General features: G+C 43.7%; 1 protein-coding gene across 1 annotated transcript in view; it reads right to left on the minus strand.

The window, feature by feature from the left end:
- The window catches only part of LOC124788514, a 367862-nt gene that overhangs the window by 126597 nt on the left and 219321 nt on the right, over positions 1 to 21944 (minus strand). Inside the window, exon 4 of the mRNA XM_047255783.1 lies at positions 11779 to 11924. Coding sequence (XP_047111739.1) covers positions 11779 to 11924 — 146 coding nt within the window. The remainder of the gene's footprint in view (positions 1 to 11778; positions 11925 to 21944) is intronic.

The following is a 21944-nucleotide window of genomic DNA, read 5'->3' on the forward strand; positions in this document are numbered from 1 at the left end:
TTAGAGCTGGAGTGCAGGCTAGATGTGCGTAAGTTGGTGTAGCAAGTAAGTGATTATCATCTGAGATTAACAAGCAGGGCATTTGCCAGGCTTAATTCAGGGAAATATCGGAAAACTTGACAGTGACATTTTCACTTCAAGAAAAAAGTCCACCTTGAAACTACATTTTTACAACTTCGCAAGTGATAACTTACCATATACGAGGGTAATCCCAAAAGTAAGAGCTCCTGGTTTTTTTTTTTTTTTATAATTACAGAACTCTCTTTGTATGGCAGTTGGTCACACTGTTATGAAGAGTGCTTCACGCGCTGTGTGTAAACATGCGCACGCCGCCCTCAGGCGCCCAGTCTTGGCTTGGCAGCCGTTGAGAATGGAGCTCCCGTTGGATGTTACCGCCAAGTGCGAATTGCGCGCAGTTATTCGGTTTTTGAACGCAAAGGGCACTGCGCCAATTCAAATCCATTGCCAGTTGACGGAAGTGTATGGTGAGTCGTGCATGGATGTCAAAAATGTTCGTAAGTGGTGTAAAGAGTTTGCAGCTGGTCAGACCGAAATTCATGACGAACAAAGGAGCGGGAGACTGTCAGTTTCTGAGGAGACAGTGTTGAAGGTTGAGCAAAGCATGTGTGAAGATCGGCGGATTACTCTGGATCATCTCTGCACGTCAGTTCCTGAGATTTCCCGAAGCACCGCTCACAGAATTTTAACGGAAATATTGAACTACCGGAAGGTGTGTGCAAGATGGGTGCCACGCATGCTGACTGAGGACGACAAGCGGCAACGAGTGGATGCTTCCCGCGCATTTCTTCACCGCCTTGCAGCCGAACAGGACAACTTTCTGGACTCAATTGTCACGGGGACGAAACCTAGGCATACCACTTTACACCTGAGAGCAAGCAACAATCACGCCAATGGCGGCATTCTTCTTCGCCAAAGCCGCGGGAATTCAAACAAACACACTCTGCCGGTAAAGTCATGACAACCGTTTTTTGGGATCGGAAAGGGGTATTGTTGGTCGACTTTATGCCCACTGGGACCACAGTTAACGCTGACAGGTACTGTGAGACTGGAAAAATTCAAACGGGTAATTCAGAACCGGAGAAGAGGAATGTTGAGCTAGGGCGTACACATTCTCCATGGCAACTCTCGCCTACACATCGTTCGGCAAACCGTTGCTCTCCTCCAACAGTTTCAGTGGAACATAATCACCCATCCACCTTATAGTCCAAACTTGGCGCCCAGTGACTATCACCTGTTCCCTAGGTTGAAAGAACATTTGGTCGGAAAGCGATTCAGCTCCGGCGACGAGGTGAAAGAAGAGGTTCATAACTTCCTGAACAGCATGGCGGCGAGCTGGTATGACATGGGCATACAAAAACTGCCACAGCGTTTTCAAACATACATCGACAGAAATGGTGATTATGTCGAAAAATAGCTAAATGTTCAAGATGTAAACTGATGTAAACCATTGTAGAAATGAACAGGTCTATGTACTTATATGAAAAACAGGAGACCTTACTTTTGGGATTACCCTCGTACTAACTTGGCGTTTAGCGTCTTTTAACACTGAAAATGGAAATGGAACGCACAATTGAACGGCGACAGTGGTGTGGGTAGGCAGATTGGTCGGTGGAGGGCGGGGGGGGGGGGGCTTATCAGTGCAAAGAGATCCCACATTCTGCGGCAGTGTGGTGTACCTGGTCATGCCTCGCTCCACGCCGTACACTGGTCAGAAGCCGGACATACAAGTCTTGTCCGTAAACCGGTTATTTATTGGATGCTCCGACCCTGGCACCAACTTCCGACAGCGACCATGCGTATGCATCATACCCAATGTCTCTACAAGTGATTACATAACCGCTGAGGTCGTTCGCGCGCTCCTAAGCAAATAGATCTGTAATTGGATAATACTGCAGACATTTTTACTGAGCTACGACGTAGATAGTTTGAGCAGCACGCTCGAGGTTCTCTGGTAAATAGGACACAATTACCTTTTAACTATGAGTCTGCACACGGTGACAGTTATTCTGCAGATAGCAATCTCAAGTCGTCTGAATAACGCGATCTCGTCGCAGCAACTGTTGCGCTTTGACTGTTGTTTCGACGAGTTTGTAGATCTGAAGATGGATTATACTGGCTGAAACTAGTTATCTGAAATAAATAAATTTGTGATGTAGTGACTGTTATTCAAATAGGTTGAACGTACAGATTGTGTTGTGGCGTAGCAAGACAGCCACGCCACTCTGAAGTAGCCGAAAGGCACGCGTTTAGCTCACGCAGGATACGTAATGAATGCTATAAAGAAAAGTACGTAGCTTCTGGAATACTTAACTTTAATCCATCCTTGGTACATCGCTCTTGATGATACAAGTGAGACTCTTTAGATACAAACTATGTAAGGCTAATGGCGCCTTGCTAGGTCGTAGCCATGGACTTAGCTGAAGGCTTTTCTAACTGTCTGCTCTGCAAATGACCGAGGCTTCGTCAGTGTGCATCGCTAGCGAAGTCGTCCGTACAACTGGGGCGAGTGCTAGTACGTCTCTAGACCTACCGTGTGGTGGCGCTCGGTCTGCTATCACTGAAAGTGGCGACACGCGGGTCCGACATGTACTAATGGACCGCGGCCGATTTAAAGCTACCACCTAGCAAGTGTGGTGTCTGGTGGTGACACCACAGATTGCTATGGTGTCTACACGACAGCACAATGCTGCCCTTTAGTATTCTGTAGTTCTATTTGTTGAAGTATCGCCAGAAAATCACTTACTCGTTTCGGACCAAAATATATACTTTCATATGAATGCGTGGTGGCTTGTCTTTGGGAAATGTGCTGCGGTGAGACTGCGTTATTCAGACTGCGGATAAGTGGCACTAGGTGGGAATGTGGATCGGCCGAGGGTCGTATCGTAATAGTCTGGTTAATTGTGATAAACACTGTGTCTGGGTGGCGCAGTGCTTCACAAAACTACATAGTAAGGAGATCCTGGGTTCGAATCCCGATCCAGCACAAATTTTCACTCGTCGCCTCTGATTCCGCACAATGTCCCGATACAGCTGACATTAATAATTCTTCCCATTTCCTTTCCGTCCTCCCCCTCCAAATTACGTAACGTTTACTTTCACCAACGTATGTTAAATACAGGTCGTGGTGATAAGTAAGACACTTTTCCATGTACTTAAGGAAAGCAGTAACTAGGTAACTACACTACTGGCCATTAAAATTGCTACACCATGAAGATGACGTGCTACAGACGCGAAATTTAACCGACAGGAAGAACATGCTGTGATATGCAAATGATTAGCTTCTCAGAGCATTCATACAAGGTTGGCACCGGTGGCGACACCTACAACGTGCTCAAATGAGGAAAGTTTCCAACCGACAGCAGTTGACTGGCGTTGCCTGGTGGAACGTTGTTGTGATGCCTAGTGTAAGGAGCAGAAACGCCTACCATCACGTTTCCGACTTTGATAAAGGTCGATTTGTAGCCTATCGCGATTGCGTTTTATCGTATCGCGACATTGCTGCTCGCGTTTGTCAAGATCCAATGACTGTTAGCAGAATATGGAATCGGTGGGTTCAGCAGGGTAATACGGAACGTCGTGCTGGATCCCAACAGCCTCGTATCACTAGCAGTCGAGATGACACGCATCTTATCCGCATGGCTGTAACGGATCGTGCTGCCACGTCTCGATCCCTGAGTCAACAGATGGGGACGTTTGCAAGACAACAACCATCTTCACGAACAGTTCGATGACGTTTGCAGCAGCATGGACTATCAGCTCGGAGACTATGGCTGCGGTTACCCTTGACGCTGCATCACAGACAGGAGCGGCTGCGATGGTGTACTCAACGACGAACCTGGGTGCACGAATGGCAAAACGTCATTTTTTCGGATGAATCCAGGTTCTGTTTACAGCATCATGATGGTGTTTGGCGACATCGCAGTGAAGGCATATTGGAAGCGTGTATTCGTCATCGCCATATGGGGCGTATCACCCGGCGTGATGGTATGGGGTGCCATTGGTTACAGGTTCCGGTCACCTCTTGTTCGCATTGACGGCACTTTGAACAGTGGACGTTACATTTCAGATGTTTTACAACCCATGGCTTCACCCTTCATTGGATCCCTGCAAAACCCTACATTTCAGCAGGATAATACATGACCGCATGTTGCAGATCCTGTACAGGCCTCTCTGGATACAGCAAATGTTCGACTGCTGCCCTGGCCAGCACATTCTCCATATCTCTCACCAATTGAAAACGTCTGGTCAATGGTGGCCGAGCAACTGGCTCATCACAATACGCCAGTTACTACTCTTGATGAGCTGTAGTATCGTGTTGAAGCTGCATGGGCAGCTGTACCTGTACACGCCATCCAAGCTCTGTTTGACTCAATGCCCAGGCGTATCAAGGCCTTTATTACGGCCAGAGGTGGTTGTTCTGGGTACTGATTTCTCAGGATCTATGCACCCAAATTGCGTGAAAATGTAATGAATTGTCAGTTCTAGTATAATATATTTGTCCAATGAATACCCGTTTATCATCTGCATTTCTTCTTGGTGTAGCAATTTTAATGGCAAGTAGTGTAATATTTTTAATGTTAAATATTACGTTTATAACAAGCTCACTGAAGACTGTGAATTTGTGACTGTATCACTAAGGGTAGGGGACATAAGGTCTTCAAAGATTTTCTGCCACTGAAAACATATGACATTTGCTGTACTGGTACAAAGATGTACGAGCGCGATGCACGAGTAGTGAATAAGCTCCTTGACTGTGTTAATGTGATCTGTGGTGCGCTTGATCGTCAGTCAGCTGTTATAGCGGAGCAGTTGAGTTTTAGAGAAGATATGATATTTATGAAACCTGAGAGAAATTACCTAAAATACTTTATTATGCAGTTCAAAACTTACTGTAAGGATATTTTCTTGACTGTACTGACGGAGAGGGTCTTTGGAGGAATATTTCGAGGTAACCAGTGCACGCAGAAGAATGAAATGTTTGTTTGCCAGAAACATTAACTAACGGAAATCTTTTTCTTGAGCAATAATTATAACGTCCTCGAAAAACTTAAAAGTGGAGGAAGGCTTGACCTGTGGTAGTGTGTATGAACTATAGGGCTTACTATAATGTCAATACGAAGGCATCAATGCCAAGCGGAATGATGGCAGAAATTAGAATTATGAAGCCGGATAATCGGTTGAGTGTCGCCTCAAAACAACTTTTTGCCAACGTCCATATCCATTACCTTCAGGAGACTTTACTCAGTTCATATCCCAGTTCCACGACAAAAAGTGTATTCTCTTGTAGTAGATAGAGCGTTGACTATATATAACGCATTCGACGACAAAGGTTTGCTCCCCTCTTTTAAGGTAATGTTTCGTTAAGACTTCCCACATTTTTATCCAGCAATGAGCGCATCTATGTGGACAGGATCAAAAAACAATTAAAAGAAAACCAATAAGTACAATGTACACTACTGGCCATTAAACTTGCTACACCAAGAAGAAATGAAGGTGATAAACGAGTATTCATTGGACAAATATATTATACTACGACTGACATGTGGTTACATTTTCACGCAATTTGGATGCATAGATCCTGAGAAATCAGTACCCAGAACAATCACCTCTGGCGGTAATAACGGCCTTGATACGCCTGGGCACTGAGTCAAACAGAGCTTGGATGGCGTGTACAGCTTCAGCTGCCCATGCAGCTTCAACACGATACCACAGTTCATCAAGAGTAGTGACTGGCGTATTGTCACAAACCAGTTGCTCGGCCACCATTCACCAGACGTTTTCAATTGGTGAGAGATATGGAGAATGCGCTGGCCAGGGCAGCAGTCGAACATTTTCTGTATCCAAAAAGGCCCGTACAGGACCTGCAACATGCGGTCGTGTATTATCCTGCTGAAATGTAGGATTTCCAGGGATCGAATGAAGGGTAGAGCCACGGGTCGTAACACATCTGAAATGTATCGTCCACTGTTCAAAGTGCCGTCAATGCGAACCACAGGTGACCGAGACGTGTGACCAATGTCACCCCATACTATCACGCCGGGTGATACGTCTGTATGGCGATGACGAATACACGCTTCCAATGTGCGTTCACGTCCGATGTCGCCAAACACGGATGCAACAATCATGATGCTGTAAACAGAACCTGGATTCATCCGAAAAATAGACGTATTGCCATTCGTGCACCCAGGTTCGTCGTTGAGTACACCATCGCAGCCGTTCCTGTCTGTGATGCAGCCATGGTCTCCGAGCTGATAGTCCATGCTGCTGCAAACGTCGAACTGTTCGTGCAGATGGTTGTTGTCTTGCAAACGTCCCCATCTGTTGACTCAGGGATCGAGACGTGGCTGCACGATCCGTTACGGCCATTCGGATAATATGGCTGTCATCTCGACTGCTAGTGATACGAGGCTGTTGGGATCCAGCACGGCGTTCCGTATTACCCTCCTGAACCCACCGATTGCATATTCTGGTAACAGTCATTGGATCTCGACCAACCGCGAGCAGCAATGTCGCGATACGATTAAACGCAATTGCGATAGGCTACAATCCGACGTTTGTCAAAGTGGGGAACGTGATGGTACGCATTTCTCCTCCTTACACGAGGCATCACAACAAGGTTTCACCAGGCAACGCCGGTCAACTGCTGTTTGTGTATGAGACATCAGTCCTCATGTCAGCACGTTGAAGGTGTCGCCACCGGCGCCAACCTTGTGTGAATGCTCTGAGAAGCTAATCATCTGCATATCACAGCATCTTCTTCCTATTGGTTAAATTTCGCGTCTGTAGCAGCTCTGAACTTTTAGGTAGCTGGTACGAGCTCTGATGTGCCAAAAACCTCTCGTCGCCAGAAATCTGGTAGCAAAAGCACTATTGATGACGGTGCAAAATTGTTGACAATCAGCTTGTGCAGCAATGTCCTACATTATACACTGTCTAATCAAAAATATACGGACATCCGTATGTAATTCGGATTTGGCCACAGGATTTCACGAGAGGCGGACCCGTCATTTTAAAAACAGGCGAGAAGTACTGTGTTGTTTTTAGGGAAGCAGTAACAGCAGAATGGGTCGCTCAAGAGAAACCAGTGATTTCGAACGTGGACTAGCCTTTGGACGTCATATAAGTAACACATCCGTCAGAGACATTTCGACCCTTCTAAAGCAGCCAATGCTGACTGTTGGTGATGTGGTTGTAAAGTGGAAACACGAAGGAATAGCCACAGCTAAATCAAGACCGGGCAAAGCTCATGTGCTGAGTAGAGGGACGGGCGGGTACTGCAGAAAATTTTTGGAAAAAATCGCATGAAGGAGTCATTCGTGAGTCGAAAGTGCTGCCGGCTGGAGTGGCCGTGCGGTTCTAGGCGCTACAGTCTGGAGCTGAGCGACCGCTATGGTCGCAGGTTCGAATCCTGACTCAGGCATGGATGTGTGTGATGTCCTTAGGTTAATTAGGTTTAATTAGTTCTAAGTTCTAGGCGACTAATGACTTCAGAAGTTAAGTCGCATAGTGCTCAGAGCCATTTGAACCAGCAGTCCAGCTAGCACAATGACTGCGTGTAGGGAGTTAAAAACAATGGGGTACAGTGGTCGAGCAGCTTCTCATAAGCAGGCTTTCTGTAATTGACGCTAAGCGACATTTGAGGTGGTATAAAGGGCAACATTACTGGATAGTCGATGACTGGAAACGAGTGATGTGAGGTGGTGAATCACGCTATACCCTGTGACACTCCGATGCAAATGTTTGGGTTTGGTGAATGCTAGGAGTCGTTTACCAGTCATCACGTGTAGTGCCAACAGTGAAGAACGAAGGAGGTAATGTTACGACACGGAGGTGTTACTCGAGGTTAGAGCTTGTTCCTCTTATTATGATTAAGAAGACGCTAGATACTGAATGATATATAAAAACTGCCGGCCGCTGTGGCCGAGCGGTTCTAGGCGCTTCAGTCCGGAACCGCGCTGCTTCTACGATCGCAGGTTCGAATCCTGCCTCGGGCATGGATGTGTGTGATGTCGTTAGGTTAGTTAGCTTTAAGCAGTTTAAGTCTAGGCGATTGATGACCTCAGATGTTAAGGGGAGGTTCACTATCTTTGGCCCGAAAAAAGCATGTTCTTTGAGAATTGTTTTCTCGGGATGTGTTATACATATTAATGTCAAATTTGGTCAAAATGTTTATTGATGTTTCCTCTACCAACTGGAATTTTTTCGTCCTGAAATGTTCAAGAGCAGAGGCGGACGTGCCGTCGGAATGAAACAAAATTACGATGTAGACCTCCACGAGCGGTATGTCACAGGTCAGCCGGCTCGTCTGAAATCAAAATTGAGTTGACGTTAGCGAAGTATATAAAATTCTTTAGGAGTTCCTCGCTTAAGTTATTTGGACCATAGGAAACAAAATGGCGGCCATTTGAAGAAATATAGGTTTTCTTACATCGATTTTTCGACTTCGTCGGGCAATTAAAAATATTTATAGTTGATGGATCGGAATAAAAGTGGTACAGCTCCTATACAATTTAGTTAGCTCCGTCGGAAACAAAGAATCATGCCAATCGGTTTAGTAGATTTGAAGTTACCATACCGCGCCATAAAAAAAAAGTCATTTCGAGAAAAACGGGTTTGAAGTTTTGACTACATATAAATGCAATATTATGCAACTTAGTTCAATCTGCTATTTCTGGTCCATAAACTGGTCCTTACTCTTCCTCATAGAGGGCATCCTGCTCGATCTGGGCCATCCAGCGCTGCTCCAGAGCCGCTCGTACGGCCGGTGACAAGCGGTTTTCGGCCGCTTGAATCCGGTGGTCGTCCAAATGCTTGGCGAACTGCGTCGAGTAGATCCCATGGTGACGTCTATCGTTGTCATGGTCTTCAGAATTGCCGAATACCCTTCGTTGAAGCTGTTCACTGCCAGGAAAGTCGCAATCTCCACAGTCTTCGCACCAAAATGCAAATGTTTGGGGGCTAACTTCCAAACACGAGTTCAAACTTTTATTTCAATTTTGTGTGTTTCCTCCCACGCACCGGTACAGTAACTCGTCCTCCGAAAGGGCCTCGTAAATCGGATGAATCACTTTTTGAACTTCTTTGGAGAGCGGCTGGTCGTGTTGATATTCGTCCAGATGTCCGGTAGCCTCTGCAATGCGCCACTTGCACCAATTAGTTTCTCCAGCCGGACAATTTTGGAGTTGTGGATGGTCATCCGTCGGACACTTCTAGAAACACGTTGCCCAAATCGCCTTCTTCATCTGTTCCACCGAATTGGAATGCCGTCGGATTGCCAAGCCGTAGTAGGTCGTAAGCTCCTTGATCACTTTATCAGTTTTAGTAATGGACAAGCAGATAGAATAATTTTTCGCGAGTACAAAGTCGAAATTCCTGAAAAAACTGGTGCGTGAAAAAGGCCGATTTCAGGCAGGTTCATTTTTTTTTGTTCAACCGCTAATAACAAACATTTCTGTTCCATATTCGGAAAAACCGTTTCAGGGGTGGATTTTAAACACTTTTATGGATCCAAAAATGCAATTTAAAGAAAATCAATTTTTTGAACCAAAAGATAGTAAACTTCCCCTTGAGTCCCATAGTGCTGAGAGCCATTTGAAACATTTTTTATATAAAAACATTTTACAGCATCGTGTACTGCGTACAATAGAGAAATGTTTCAGGAATGATGCTTGTTTCATCACGTCCGTGCACCCCATCGTAAAGCAGCATCTGTGAGGCAATGGCTTCTGGACAATAACATTTCAGAAATAGGCTGGCCTGTCCAGAGTCTCGACCTGAACCCAATGAAACACCTTTTCGACTAGCCAGAACGTCGACCTCATTCCATACCGTAGCGTCCTACCCCACAACTTTCTCTGGTTTCGGCTCTTGAGGGAGAATGGGGTGCCATTCCTCCGCAGAGATTCAGGCATCTCATTGAAAGAGTCCCCAACAGTGTTCAAGATGTCATAAACAGGAAGGTAGAGACTCACCATATTAGTGTCCGGATATTTTTGATCAGACAGTGCACATGTTTCAGGGGAACATGCACTCTGAGACAAAAAGAACGACGCACAACGAATGAATAACCCGAATGGGACGGAAATCGGTAGTTGTAATACACAGGTACAACAAGGAAATGAGTACAGTTTCAGAAAAACTGTAGCATTTATCCAAGAGAAAGTGCTTCACAAATTGAACAAGTCAGTAACCCGTTGGTCCCTCTCTGGCCCTTATGCAGGTAGTTATTCGGCTTGGCATTGATTTACTCATAGGCTTGGAGTATCATAGACTGGAGTAGAATTGTTTTCAGTGATGAGTACCTCTTCGAACTGAGCTCCGACGACCAGTGAAGACCTATCTGTGAAGACATACCACCACATGGCGCACAGCCAAGAGTGATGGCTTGGGGTCCCACTTCTTTTCATAGCACGACCCCTCTGGTTGTCACCCGCAGCAGCATTACAGGAAAGAACACAACATGTCATTCTTAACGGTTCAAAATCTGCAGATGTAGAGGTAATTTCGGGAGTACCGCAGGGAAGCGTGATAGGACCTTTATTGTTTACAATATACATAAATGACTTAGTTGACAACATCGGTAGCTCCGTGAGGCTATTTGCAGATGACACGGTTGTCTACAAGAAAGTAGCAACATCAGAAGACTCGTACGTACTCCAGGAGGACCTGCAGAGGATTAATGCATGGTGCGACAGCTGGCAGCTTTCACTAAACGTAGATAAATGTAATATAACGCGCATACATAGGGGCAGAAATCCATTCCAGTACGATTATGCCATAGGTGGTAAATCATTGGAAGCGGTAACGACCGTAAAATACTTAGGAGTTACTATCCGGAGCGATCTGAAGTGGAATGATCACATAAAACAAATAGTGGGAAAAGCAGGCGCCAGGTTGAGATTCATAGGAAGAATTCTAAGAAAATGTGACTCATCGACGAAAGAAGTAGCTTACAAAACGCTTGTTCGTCCGATTCTTGAGTATTGCTCATCAGTATGGGACCCTTACCAGGTTGGATTAATAGAAGAGATAGACATGATCCAGCGAAAAGCAGCGCGATTCGTCATGGGGACATTTAGTCAGCGCGAGAGCGTTACGGAGATGCTGAACAAGCTCCAGTGGCGGACACTTCAAGAAAGGCGTTACGCAATACGGAGAGGTTTATTATCGAAATTACGAGAGAGCACATTCCGGGAAGAGATGGGCAACATATTACTACCGCCCACATATATCTCGCGTAATGATCACAACGAAAAGATCCGAGAAATTAGAGCAAATATGGAGACTTACAAGCAGTCGTTCTTCCCACGCACAATTCGTGAATGGAACAGGGAAGGGGGGATCAGAAAGTGGTACAATAAGTACCCTCCGCCACACACCGTAAGGTGGCTCGCGGAGTATAGATGTAGAAGCGGTTCGTCGACGATATTCTACTCCCAGATATGTTGCCCTTCGTGACAAGTGATTCTAGGCTTACATTTCAACGACAATGCCCGCTCGCACATGATGAAGTTTCCACTGCTTGTTTCGTGCTCTCCAAACCCTACCTTGGTCAGATATGTTGCCTAATATCTCCCCAATTAAAATCGTTCGGAGCATTATGAGCATAGCCTTCCAACCAGCTCGCTATTTTGACATTCTAATGCGCCAATTGACCAGAATTTGGGACGATATCCCTCAGGAGGAAATCCAAAAACTGCTTCCATAAGGGCCACAGTTCTTAGAGTGTACGAGAGCAGAAAGTCCGAGGACACTGACCTGCGTGCGCAGCTGTGGCTTGTGGGAGGTGACGGGCAGCGCCGTGGAGGCGTCGTCGCCGAAGGCCACCACGTGCGGCAGCTCGAAGACGCGCGTCACCCGCTGCACCGCCGCCAGCCCGGCCGCGTCCATCGGGCCCACGAAGCCTGCGCACCACACAACGGCGGCCGTGAGCATACAATAATGGGTCTGTCTGCCTGTTTATACACGATACGTCACATTTTTGTATGTTGAGTAACAGTTGTTGCCCTCTGCACCAAGCTTCTAACCTCTGCAGGTCTTCCAGCATTTCGCTATACTTTTGCCGGCCGGTGTGGCCGAGCGGTTCTAGACGCTACAGTCTGGAACCGCGCGACCGCTACGGTCGCAGGTTCGAATCCTGCCTCGGACATGGATGTGTGTGATGTCCTTAGGTTAGTTAGGTTTAAGTAGTTCTAAGTTCTAAGGAACTGATGACCTCAGAAGTTAAGTCCCATAGTGCTCAGATCCATTTGAACCGCTATACTTTTCTAGCGTTCCGACCTATATGTGTAAAACAGGACGTTTTTCACTTCTTCCTGAAGGTGTGGCATAGCTGTGACCATTCACTCATACAATTTTGACGTTTTGTAGCGTCGTTGGCTGACGTTTGTGGACATTAGTTCATACCCTTAGTTTACCACTCAAGACAATCTCTACCAGCTACGACGTTTTTCGGTATCGTTCTGTTACAGTCCGTTTAGACATAGTGTTTCAACCAAACGCAGACAAGTTCAGACATTCCCGGAACCGATTAAGGTACCGTTATTCTGTTTTTCTAGATGAAATCTGAGAAACTCGATGTACAGTCTCTTTTCGTAGCTATATTATTTACAGAGATATCGGTATCAACGTTGCTTTTGCAAACGAAGTGGAGGGTACATAAAGCATGTCGGGGGGATGCGGAAAACAGTGCAGTCACTGTAATTTGGAAACGGTGGGATTTATCTGACGTTCAAAAGAGCATGGTCATTGACTTTCGGACCAAGGGTCGAAGCAGTTCCGAAACGGTTAAGGGGAGTCGAACCGCCCTATCTCGGCAATGTTAAATTGTCTATATAAATGCCCCTTTTTCTCAGGAACTGTTGAGTATAAAAATGTGGTGTTTTTGTCACCTGTTCTCCCATGTTTTGTGACTGTATTGCTGTACAATCACTTTAAAATAACAATTGGAAAAAGTTATGATTTTTTTTCCCTAAACATATAATTTTTTGGTGTAAATTTTCACAATTTTAATTACTTGAAATTTAACTATTACAGTAAATACTACTAAAGTGGAGCTACAACATCATTGTACTATCTATGTTATGTGGTAAATAATTCATTGATGTAGATTCAGAAGTTTCTGAGAAAAAGGGGCTTTTATATTGAAAAATGTCATGTTGAGAAAATTGCGTTTAAAGAAAAAAATTTAATATACAGCCAACTGATAAATAAAAAATACGTAAGATTCCTCCTGGATGGTAGTCCTCATCTCCTCCTTCATCTTCCTCACCCAGTGCTGCCCTCCTCCTCTCGGATCTGGCTTCTTTTGACATATTGTTTGTCGCAGTCTCTGCCTTCATAATTCGCAGTTGGTTCAAGTCCATCACACTTTTAGTGGTGTTGTAACCTTTATGAATGCCAAGATATTCCAAAACCTGTAGTCTTCCAGAATATCCATCATTAAAAGTAAGAACAGGATCCAAAACACCAACTTCAAAGACTGACCTTCCAACAAACACATTTTTTGGTATCCTTAACCATACAACATTGTTAAATGATTCATTCGCATTTTGTGTTTTGCTCTTGAGACATTTCTTCAACAGCTCTGGTTGGGCAAGATCCTGAAACACAGGTTTCATGGCAAGCATAACAGCATTTGGTATAGTAATTTTGTGCGAGAAAGTGCCTACTTTACCCTCCTCTTTTGCCTTCAAGTATTTACACCGTTCAGTGGAAGAAAGGTTGTGTATTGGTTCAGCATCTGTAGACAGCTTGTGAAAATAAATTGCCCAAACAGCTCTCTTCATACCATCTAAATTATGTCTGTTACTTCTAATATCCATACCATAATATTGTGTAATCTGATCCATTTGTTTATCAGTCAGTCGACGTCTTATACGTAGACCATCAGATAATCTGATACTTCCCAACTGCTGTTTGAGTCTACGTAGTCTCGTGCCCATCCTGTTTTGCACATGATTAATGCACTCTAGTTTTGTAATTGACAAATAACCATAGAGTTTACTCTCCACCACTGCCTTATACGATCGTGAGTCTCCATTCCCAAGAAAACTAATGTAGCAAACAGCACGGTCATGCTGGGAACGTTGGAAAATTTTCACTGCAGAAGCAACCTCCATCCCTCCACTAGTTCCTTCATAGTTTCTCTGACAATTCATTTCATGCTTAGTTTGCTTTTCAGTACTCTTGCCTGCTTGCCTACAACCCTGACAGTACATGGCCAACACATCAACATCCAACGCTTTCCCATTGTCGATGCTGATAATAGATGCACATGAGTTCTTTGACTGGAAACCTCTTTTTTGCCAGGATCTGTCGAATGATATTGCTATGTCAGAACTACCATTTTCTGCCACAATCTGCTCTGCTGCTGTAGTCATTGACTCCATACCACACGCCTTGACACTACTTCTTACTATGGAGTTGTATTTGATAGATTTTGTAGGGGGAGTAGGGAGGCTCAGCAAGCCACAAAGAACCTTACCAGCGTATTGGCCTTTTCCTGTGCATCTAAGTATCTTAAATTAGTGTCAAAAAGTCCATTCTTTGCACTTACTTCTGAATTCTTGAAAGTGTTTTCGCTTTTACAGTTCAAACACATTATTTGTAAAGTGCACACCAGACCATTGCGTTGAGATAGCTTTTCAGAAATTTCAGTTTCCCTCCACATATACAACACACAGTTTCACACAAAGCTGAAACAAGTATGCGGAGATTAATAATGATATTGCAGTTTGTTTCACTGTCTGAAGCTGCGTTGTATTTTACATCATTACCCAGCAGTTTTTTCTTGGAAGCACTCGGAGGAGTAGAAGGACTGTCACTATTTATAACCAAATTATCACGCCCTTCGGCGCTAATCACTCTTTTTACTGCTGCTATATTTGTTCTGTAGTATCTGTTTCCTTTGTTTCGTATTTTTTAAAACACTCCTTTTGGTTTAGTCATGACGAAAACTATCACAGGAAACACAGAAACTAAAACGCGGCTAGTGGATAACTGTTGTTGTAAAACACAAACAAATGTACAGTTCAAAGAGTTTACTGCGAAGTACCGCCAGTGTAGGCAACTTATGAAACGGACATTTCTCTACGAAACAAAAGAAACCACAGCCTTCTAGACTATATAGTTCCAGAGAAAAATGCCAATATGCGAAATGATGGAAAACAAAATTCTCGGAAATGTCATTGCATGATTATTTTCAAATATTTATTTAAAATAGTAAATAATCGAATATTTCAATAAAACCAACACCAAATTAAGCATAAACATCCATATTTTCATAATCTGCATAAAAGTAAAAATGTCAAATTTTGTCATTTTGGGTGGTACGACTCCCCTTAAGTCTGTAAACTGTTCGCGTGCCGCTGTGGTCAAAGCATATGTACGTGGCAAAATGGCGGTATCGAAAGCGGGCGCCGGGGTAATTGTGGTAAACAACGGATCAGATGGGGTAAACGACGGATGCAGAGATGTGTACGAGCTGATAAACGTGCAACTGCTGAGCAGCTGGCCATCCAGATGAACCAAGGGGTACCCATAGAGCCTCCGCAATCGACCTTTCAGCCACCGCAGCAGGCACCTGGTTCAAAATGGCTCTGAGCACTATGGGACTTAACATCTGAGGTCATCAGTCCCCTAGAACTTAGAACTACTTAAACCTAACTAACCCAAGGACATCACACACATCCATATCCGAGGCAGTATTCGAACCTGCGACCGTAGCAATCGCGCGGTTCCGAACTGAAGCGCTTAGAACCGCTCGGCCACCGCGGCCGGCAGTAGGCACCTGGTTCATGCACCTATGATGCCTGCAGTTCATCGGGGATGAAGGCTGGAATCTGCAGGCCAGTACCACAATTGGACATCCACTGAGTGTCAAGAGACGGCCGTTTAAGATGAGTCACGTTTTATGCTCCATTGGACAGATGGCCGTTGGCGTGTACGACCCTGCAAGAACCGTCGGAAGACCTGAGGAGGCCTGAGGAGGGAGCATTGTCGACTGGGGGAATGTTTTCGTGGCATTCCCTAGGTGGTCTCGTCATTTTGGAGGCGCTATGAATCAACACAAGTACACATCTCTCCTTAGGAACCATGTCTACCTCTACATGCAGTCTGTTTTTCCTCCGCATGGTGGCTTTTACCGTCAGGATACTGCAATGTGCCACACAGCTCGCACTGTACGTGCGTGGTCCGAAGAGCACCATGATGAACTTACAGTACTCCCCTGGAACCCAAATTCCCAGTACTAGAACCCATTGGGTCCACCTTGATCGGGCTTTTCATGCCATGCATCCTCAGCCAAGAAACCCAGCCAGCTGGCCACGGCACTGAATGGCTCTCTTCCTCCACCTCCGCGCTGCAAAAGGGGGATATTTGGGCTTTTGACAGATGATCACTTTAACGTGACCGGACAGTGTAGCTGCCTGGTGGTGGAGCGCCCATCAGCCTGACACGACAGTTCCGTATAGCAGCGCGGACTCCCACATAAGACTGCAATCGATTTCATGTTCAAAAATAATGAATCTGACGTTCAAAACATTGCAGCTGCTTCGACACTAATAATCAGATTTTGAAGGCTGATATGCGGTTAAATTTGTCTCTTATAACAATACAACACTAGCAGCAGAAATTACTATGGCTCAGTCTGAGAAACTGAAGCTGATACCGATGTCTCTGTACTTAATACAATTATTAATGGAGCCCATACGCCATTATGTAATGACTTGCTCACAAATCGCGATGTCTTAATCGGTCCCGGAAATATATGAGGTGAACAATTTAGTTGAATCATCTTATATGCTACAACCCTACAAGTATTTATACACCAAGCAAATTTTATTCATCAGGGTAGAAGATGACATGTAACAACTCCTTGCACTGTGCAACTGACGAGAAAAAGGCTCGCGAAATCAATTTGATCTCAAATAAAATAATAAATTTAGGAAAATAATGATTACAATAGACACGAAACAGCCAGCAGGTTACAACAAATTTTTATTTTACCAGGTTTCGACACTGATTATTATTGTCTTCATTACAAAATCCACAATTCCCTAAAAAGATGATAAATAAACATCAATATAGAGAAAAACTAAGGAACAGACAGTTTTTATTCCGCAGAGACTTATAAGAGGACTGTACTTACATGTAGTATCTGATTAACAAATTTAAGAACAATAATTCTCCCGTCACATAAAATACTTCATTAAGAAGTTAATAATAGAACATCTCAAAAATGAGAACGACAGGAAGTGCAAAATGGCTAAGCAGGGATGGCTAAAGGACAAATGTAAGGATGTAGAGTCATATCTCACTAGGGGTAAGACAGACACTGCCTACAGAAAAATTAAAGAGACCTTTGGAGAAAAGAGAACCACTTGTATGCATATCAAGAGCTCAGATCGATCCCAGTTCTAAGCAAAGAGGGGAAAACAGAAAGGTGGAAGGAGTATACAAGGGCGATGTACTTGAGGACAATATTATGGAAATGGAAGAGGATGTAGGTGAAGAGACGGCCGGAGTGCCCCTGCGGTTCTAGGCGCTACAGTCTGGAGCCAACCGACCGCTACGGCCGCAGGTTCGAATCCTGCCTCGGGCATGGATGTGTGTGATGTCCTTAGGTTAGTTAGGTTTAATTAGTTCTAAGTTCTAGGCGACTGATGACCTCAGAGCCATTTGAACCATTTTTGTAGATGAAAAAGAAATGGAAGACGTGATACTGCGTGAATAGTTTGACAGAGCACTGAAAGACCTAAGTCGAAACAAGGCCCCGGGAGTAGACGACATTCCATCAGAACTACTGACACAGCCTTCTGAGAGCCAGCCGTGACAAAACTCTACCATCTGGTGAGCAAGATGTATGTGACAGGCGAAATACCCCCAGACTTCAAGAAGAATATAATAATTCCAATTCCAAAGAAAGCAGGTGTTGACAGATGTGAAAATAATCGGACTATCAGTTTAATAAGCCACGGCTGCAAAATACTAACGCGAATTCTTTACAGACGAATGGAAAAACTGGTAGAAGCCGACCTATGGGACGATCAGTTTGGATTCCGTAGAAATACTGGAACACGTGAGGCAAATCTGACCCTACGACTGATCTTAGAAGATAAATTAAGGAAAGGCAAACCTCCGTTTGTAGCATTTGTAGACTTAGAGAAAGCTATTGACAATGTTGACTGGAATACTCTCTTTCAAATTCTGAAGGAATACAAGGAACGAAAGGCTATTTACAATTTGTACAGAAACCAGATGGTAGATATAAGAGTCGAGGGACACGAAAGGGAAGCAGTGGTTGTGAAGGGTGTGAGACAGGGTTGTAGCCTCTCCCCGATGTTATTCAATCTGTATATTGAGCAAGCAGTAAAGGAAACAAAAGAAAAATTCGGAGTAGGTACTAAAATCCATGGAGAAGAAATAAAAACGTTGAGGTTCGCCGATGACATTGTAATTCTGTCACAGACAGCAAAGGATTTGGAAGAGCAGTTGAACGTAATGGACAGTGTCTTGAAAGGAGCATATAAGATGAACATCAACAAAAGAAAAACGAGGATAGTGGAATGTAGTCGCATTAAGTCGCGTGATGCTCAGGGAATTAGGTTAGGAAATGAGACACTTAAAGTAGTAAAGGAGTTTTGCTATTTAGGGAGCAAAATAACTGAGGATGCTCAAAGTAGACAGGATATAAAATGTAGACTGGCAATGGCAAGGAAAGCGTTTCTGAAGAAGAGAAATTTGTTAACATCGAGTATAGATTTAAATGTCAGGAAGTCGTTTCTGAAAGTATATGTATGGAGTGTAGCCATGTATGGAAATGAAACACGGACGATAAATAGTTTGGATAAGAAGAGAATAGAAGCTTTCGAAATATGGTGCTACAGAAGAATGCTGAAGATTAGATGGGTAGATCACATAACTAATGAGGAGGTTTTAAATAAAATTGGGGAGAAGAGAAATTTGTGGCACAACTTGACTAGAAGAAGGGATCGGTTGGTAGGACATGTTCTGAGGCATCAAGGGATCACCAATTTAGTATTGGAGGGCAGCGTGGAAGGTAAAAATCGTAGAGGGAGACCACGGGATGAATACACTAAGCAGATTCAGAAGGATGTAGGTTGCAGTAGGTACTGGGAGATGAAGAAGCTTGCTCAGGATAGAGTAGTATGGAGAGCTGCATCAAACCAGTCTCTGGACAGAAGACCACAACAACAACAACAACTAAAACTACATTAAATTAAAGATTCTGAAACTGACATAAAGCTGTTAACTGTCAGTAAAATTATAAATACATGGCGCAGCACGGTACACGCCGCGAAGGGCTGCAAGTGGCAACAGTCACTGGAGGTTGCATCATATTAAGAAGCTCACATGCCGAAGTTGCGCAACGTCGACACGAAACAAGTCACGCCATCTGTTAACAAGCGAAGACCGCAGCTGCTTAATTTACGAAAAATATTTTAATTTGCATATGAGTGATCACCTCACAAATCAATAGCCAGTATTATCAAAATGAAAGTTATGTGGCACAATGCAACAGCAAATATTAGCTGCGTTTTTTAAGGAAACTATTACAATGTAATAAATGGAAAACAGAGGGGAAAACAATATTTTAGAGTCTACACTGAGGAAAAAGAAGATTCAACTATAGGCATCTCCAAATAACGCCTTTATACATTGGAAACAAAAATGATTACGTAACTGCAACTTATCATTAACAATGAAACAACCATTGAAAGAAATTTGTTTGAAAATTTCTAACTCTCCAAGAACATTAAGTGTGACGCCTTTCCTCTTTGTGCACAGGATACTGACATCATGAACTTCTGTAGGCTTATGCATCGTAATTAATAAATGATTGGTAAAGGACAAGTTATATATATCTGTTCCTTTTTTTCTTAAGAGATGTTTTTTCTATATAACAGAAATTGTTCGTCTTGTTTGCCCTATACAAAAGGCTGGACATTTGTCACAGCTAATTTCATAGGCAAAAGAGTTTCGTAAGGGAGAATAAACTGGTTTCAAATGATGAATAAAATTATTTTTTAAGCTGTTATTAGTAGGAAACGCTACATTACGCTCTTAGAGTTCCATTTTATCATCTTCCAAGTAATTTTGATAGATGTGGAAATGCCTTTCTACATTAATTTCTATGAAATCCAGACCTAAAAAGAAGGCAATTCCTTTTGAATGACTGGATATAATCTGAACAATTCTGTGAACAATAAAAATTCGGTGAAACTGATTCTTCCTGTGGGCAGTAATTATCTAACTCCAATTTATTCACATTTTTCTCAAATTTGAACGCCATGGGCCTGATCAGTTTTGTCAGCAACTCAGCAGTCTTAAGACTTAAGGAAACTCAACACTTCATTATTTAATTAGTAACACTGTGAACTGGTAGTTGGTGATATAAGAATGAAACGGTCTGATGGAAGTTTTACTTGACTGTAAATCTGCGGCCAGTTATACCAAGTACGCGAGTCTTAGTGCTATGTTCGGAATCTCTACGTGATGTTACCCTATGAACAAACCTGAATAGACGCACTCAAGTGATCACTGCCTACGAAAATCTCAAACGTAGATACAAGCCTTAATTACAGCAAACGTTAAAACTGAATTTGAAATTATTAGTAGGAAACGCTACATTACGCTCTTAGAGTTCCATTACTTACAGGCCCCAGGCGTGTCTGTATTGACGCAGGTCCAAATGGGTAGGCGCATGTCTAATTTTTCCTCGCTGTTCCTATTATCGGCTTAAAGCGACGAATCCTTTTCGCAGCCAATAACCGTGGAGGCATCCACCTAAGAACGGAAACCCTAGAAGAATGTTCCCACATGATGCCCTACAGAATCGTTAGTCTCAAAGTCACTTGCTGCGCAACGGAGACACGTGTATCGTTTTCGCCTGGTCAGCTTGTGTGACTAACCATTCTGTTCACGCGCAAAATCTGCGACTATTTTACTACTTGCAAGACGCGACCTGCTGCAGATTCATAGGCAATAATATTTTCTCACTCACATACACGCCTGAAACTGTCATTTTTTGTAACCAAGCTGTACACCTAACTTGCTACCTACAATGGCGAGTTTTATGCCTTGGATGATTTTTGGATCTTAGTTTTCTTTTTACACAGCTGTTGACAAAATTCACATCTGATTTACTTCAACGTCAAGTCCATGGTCGCAGGAAAGTGGTACTGCCACATTTATTGGACAGATCAGAGAAGGGGTAGATTACTTTTGGCAATATTTGTTGTTGCCTTGATGATGCGTCTTTTCTTATTTGCAGTCGTCTTGAAGCTTTCATTTTTGCGCATAGTATTTCCAATATTACCCTGGCTATCTTCTTCAGTTGCTGAGAGCAGTGATTTCTCTTTGTTCTCTCCGTGGACTTAAACAACACTGTCAGATATACACTAGCGTACAAAAGTTAGGGAGGAAAGTTACTTTCGGATGACACTTCGGAGCCAAGCAACATACATCGATGAAACTTGGATCATGCATACAGAGAATTGCTACAGTATAGTACAAATAAGTGAAAGAAATATGTTTGTCTGTTTGTTTTGCTTTGCTTTAGGGCGCAAAAAGCAGCTGGCGTCCTACGCGCCCAAGTCAAAACTATAGAACACGAAGACGGAGATCCCAATTGACATCAGAGAAGATAGCTAAAAATAGGCACTTGTAGAAAAGGTTAAAAAAAGAGACCATACAGAAACGGAGGTCCATAACTAAAAATTAAATGACCTTCGCCGTATTGCTTTGGCGGATAAAAAGTAAAACGCGGTCGACAGCCCGCGCGTCATTTGCTAAAACGGCCGATAACTCAGACGGCAAACCTAAGCGGGAAAGTAAACGGTTAAAAAATGGGCATTACGTCAGGAAGTGGCGGACACTTAAAACATGAGCGCGATGTGTAC

This window comes from Schistocerca piceifrons, chromosome 3 (assembly GCF_021461385.2).
Source record: "Schistocerca piceifrons isolate TAMUIC-IGC-003096 chromosome 3, iqSchPice1.1, whole genome shotgun sequence".
Classification (NCBI taxonomy): Eukaryota; Metazoa; Arthropoda; class Insecta; order Orthoptera; family Acrididae; genus Schistocerca; species Schistocerca piceifrons.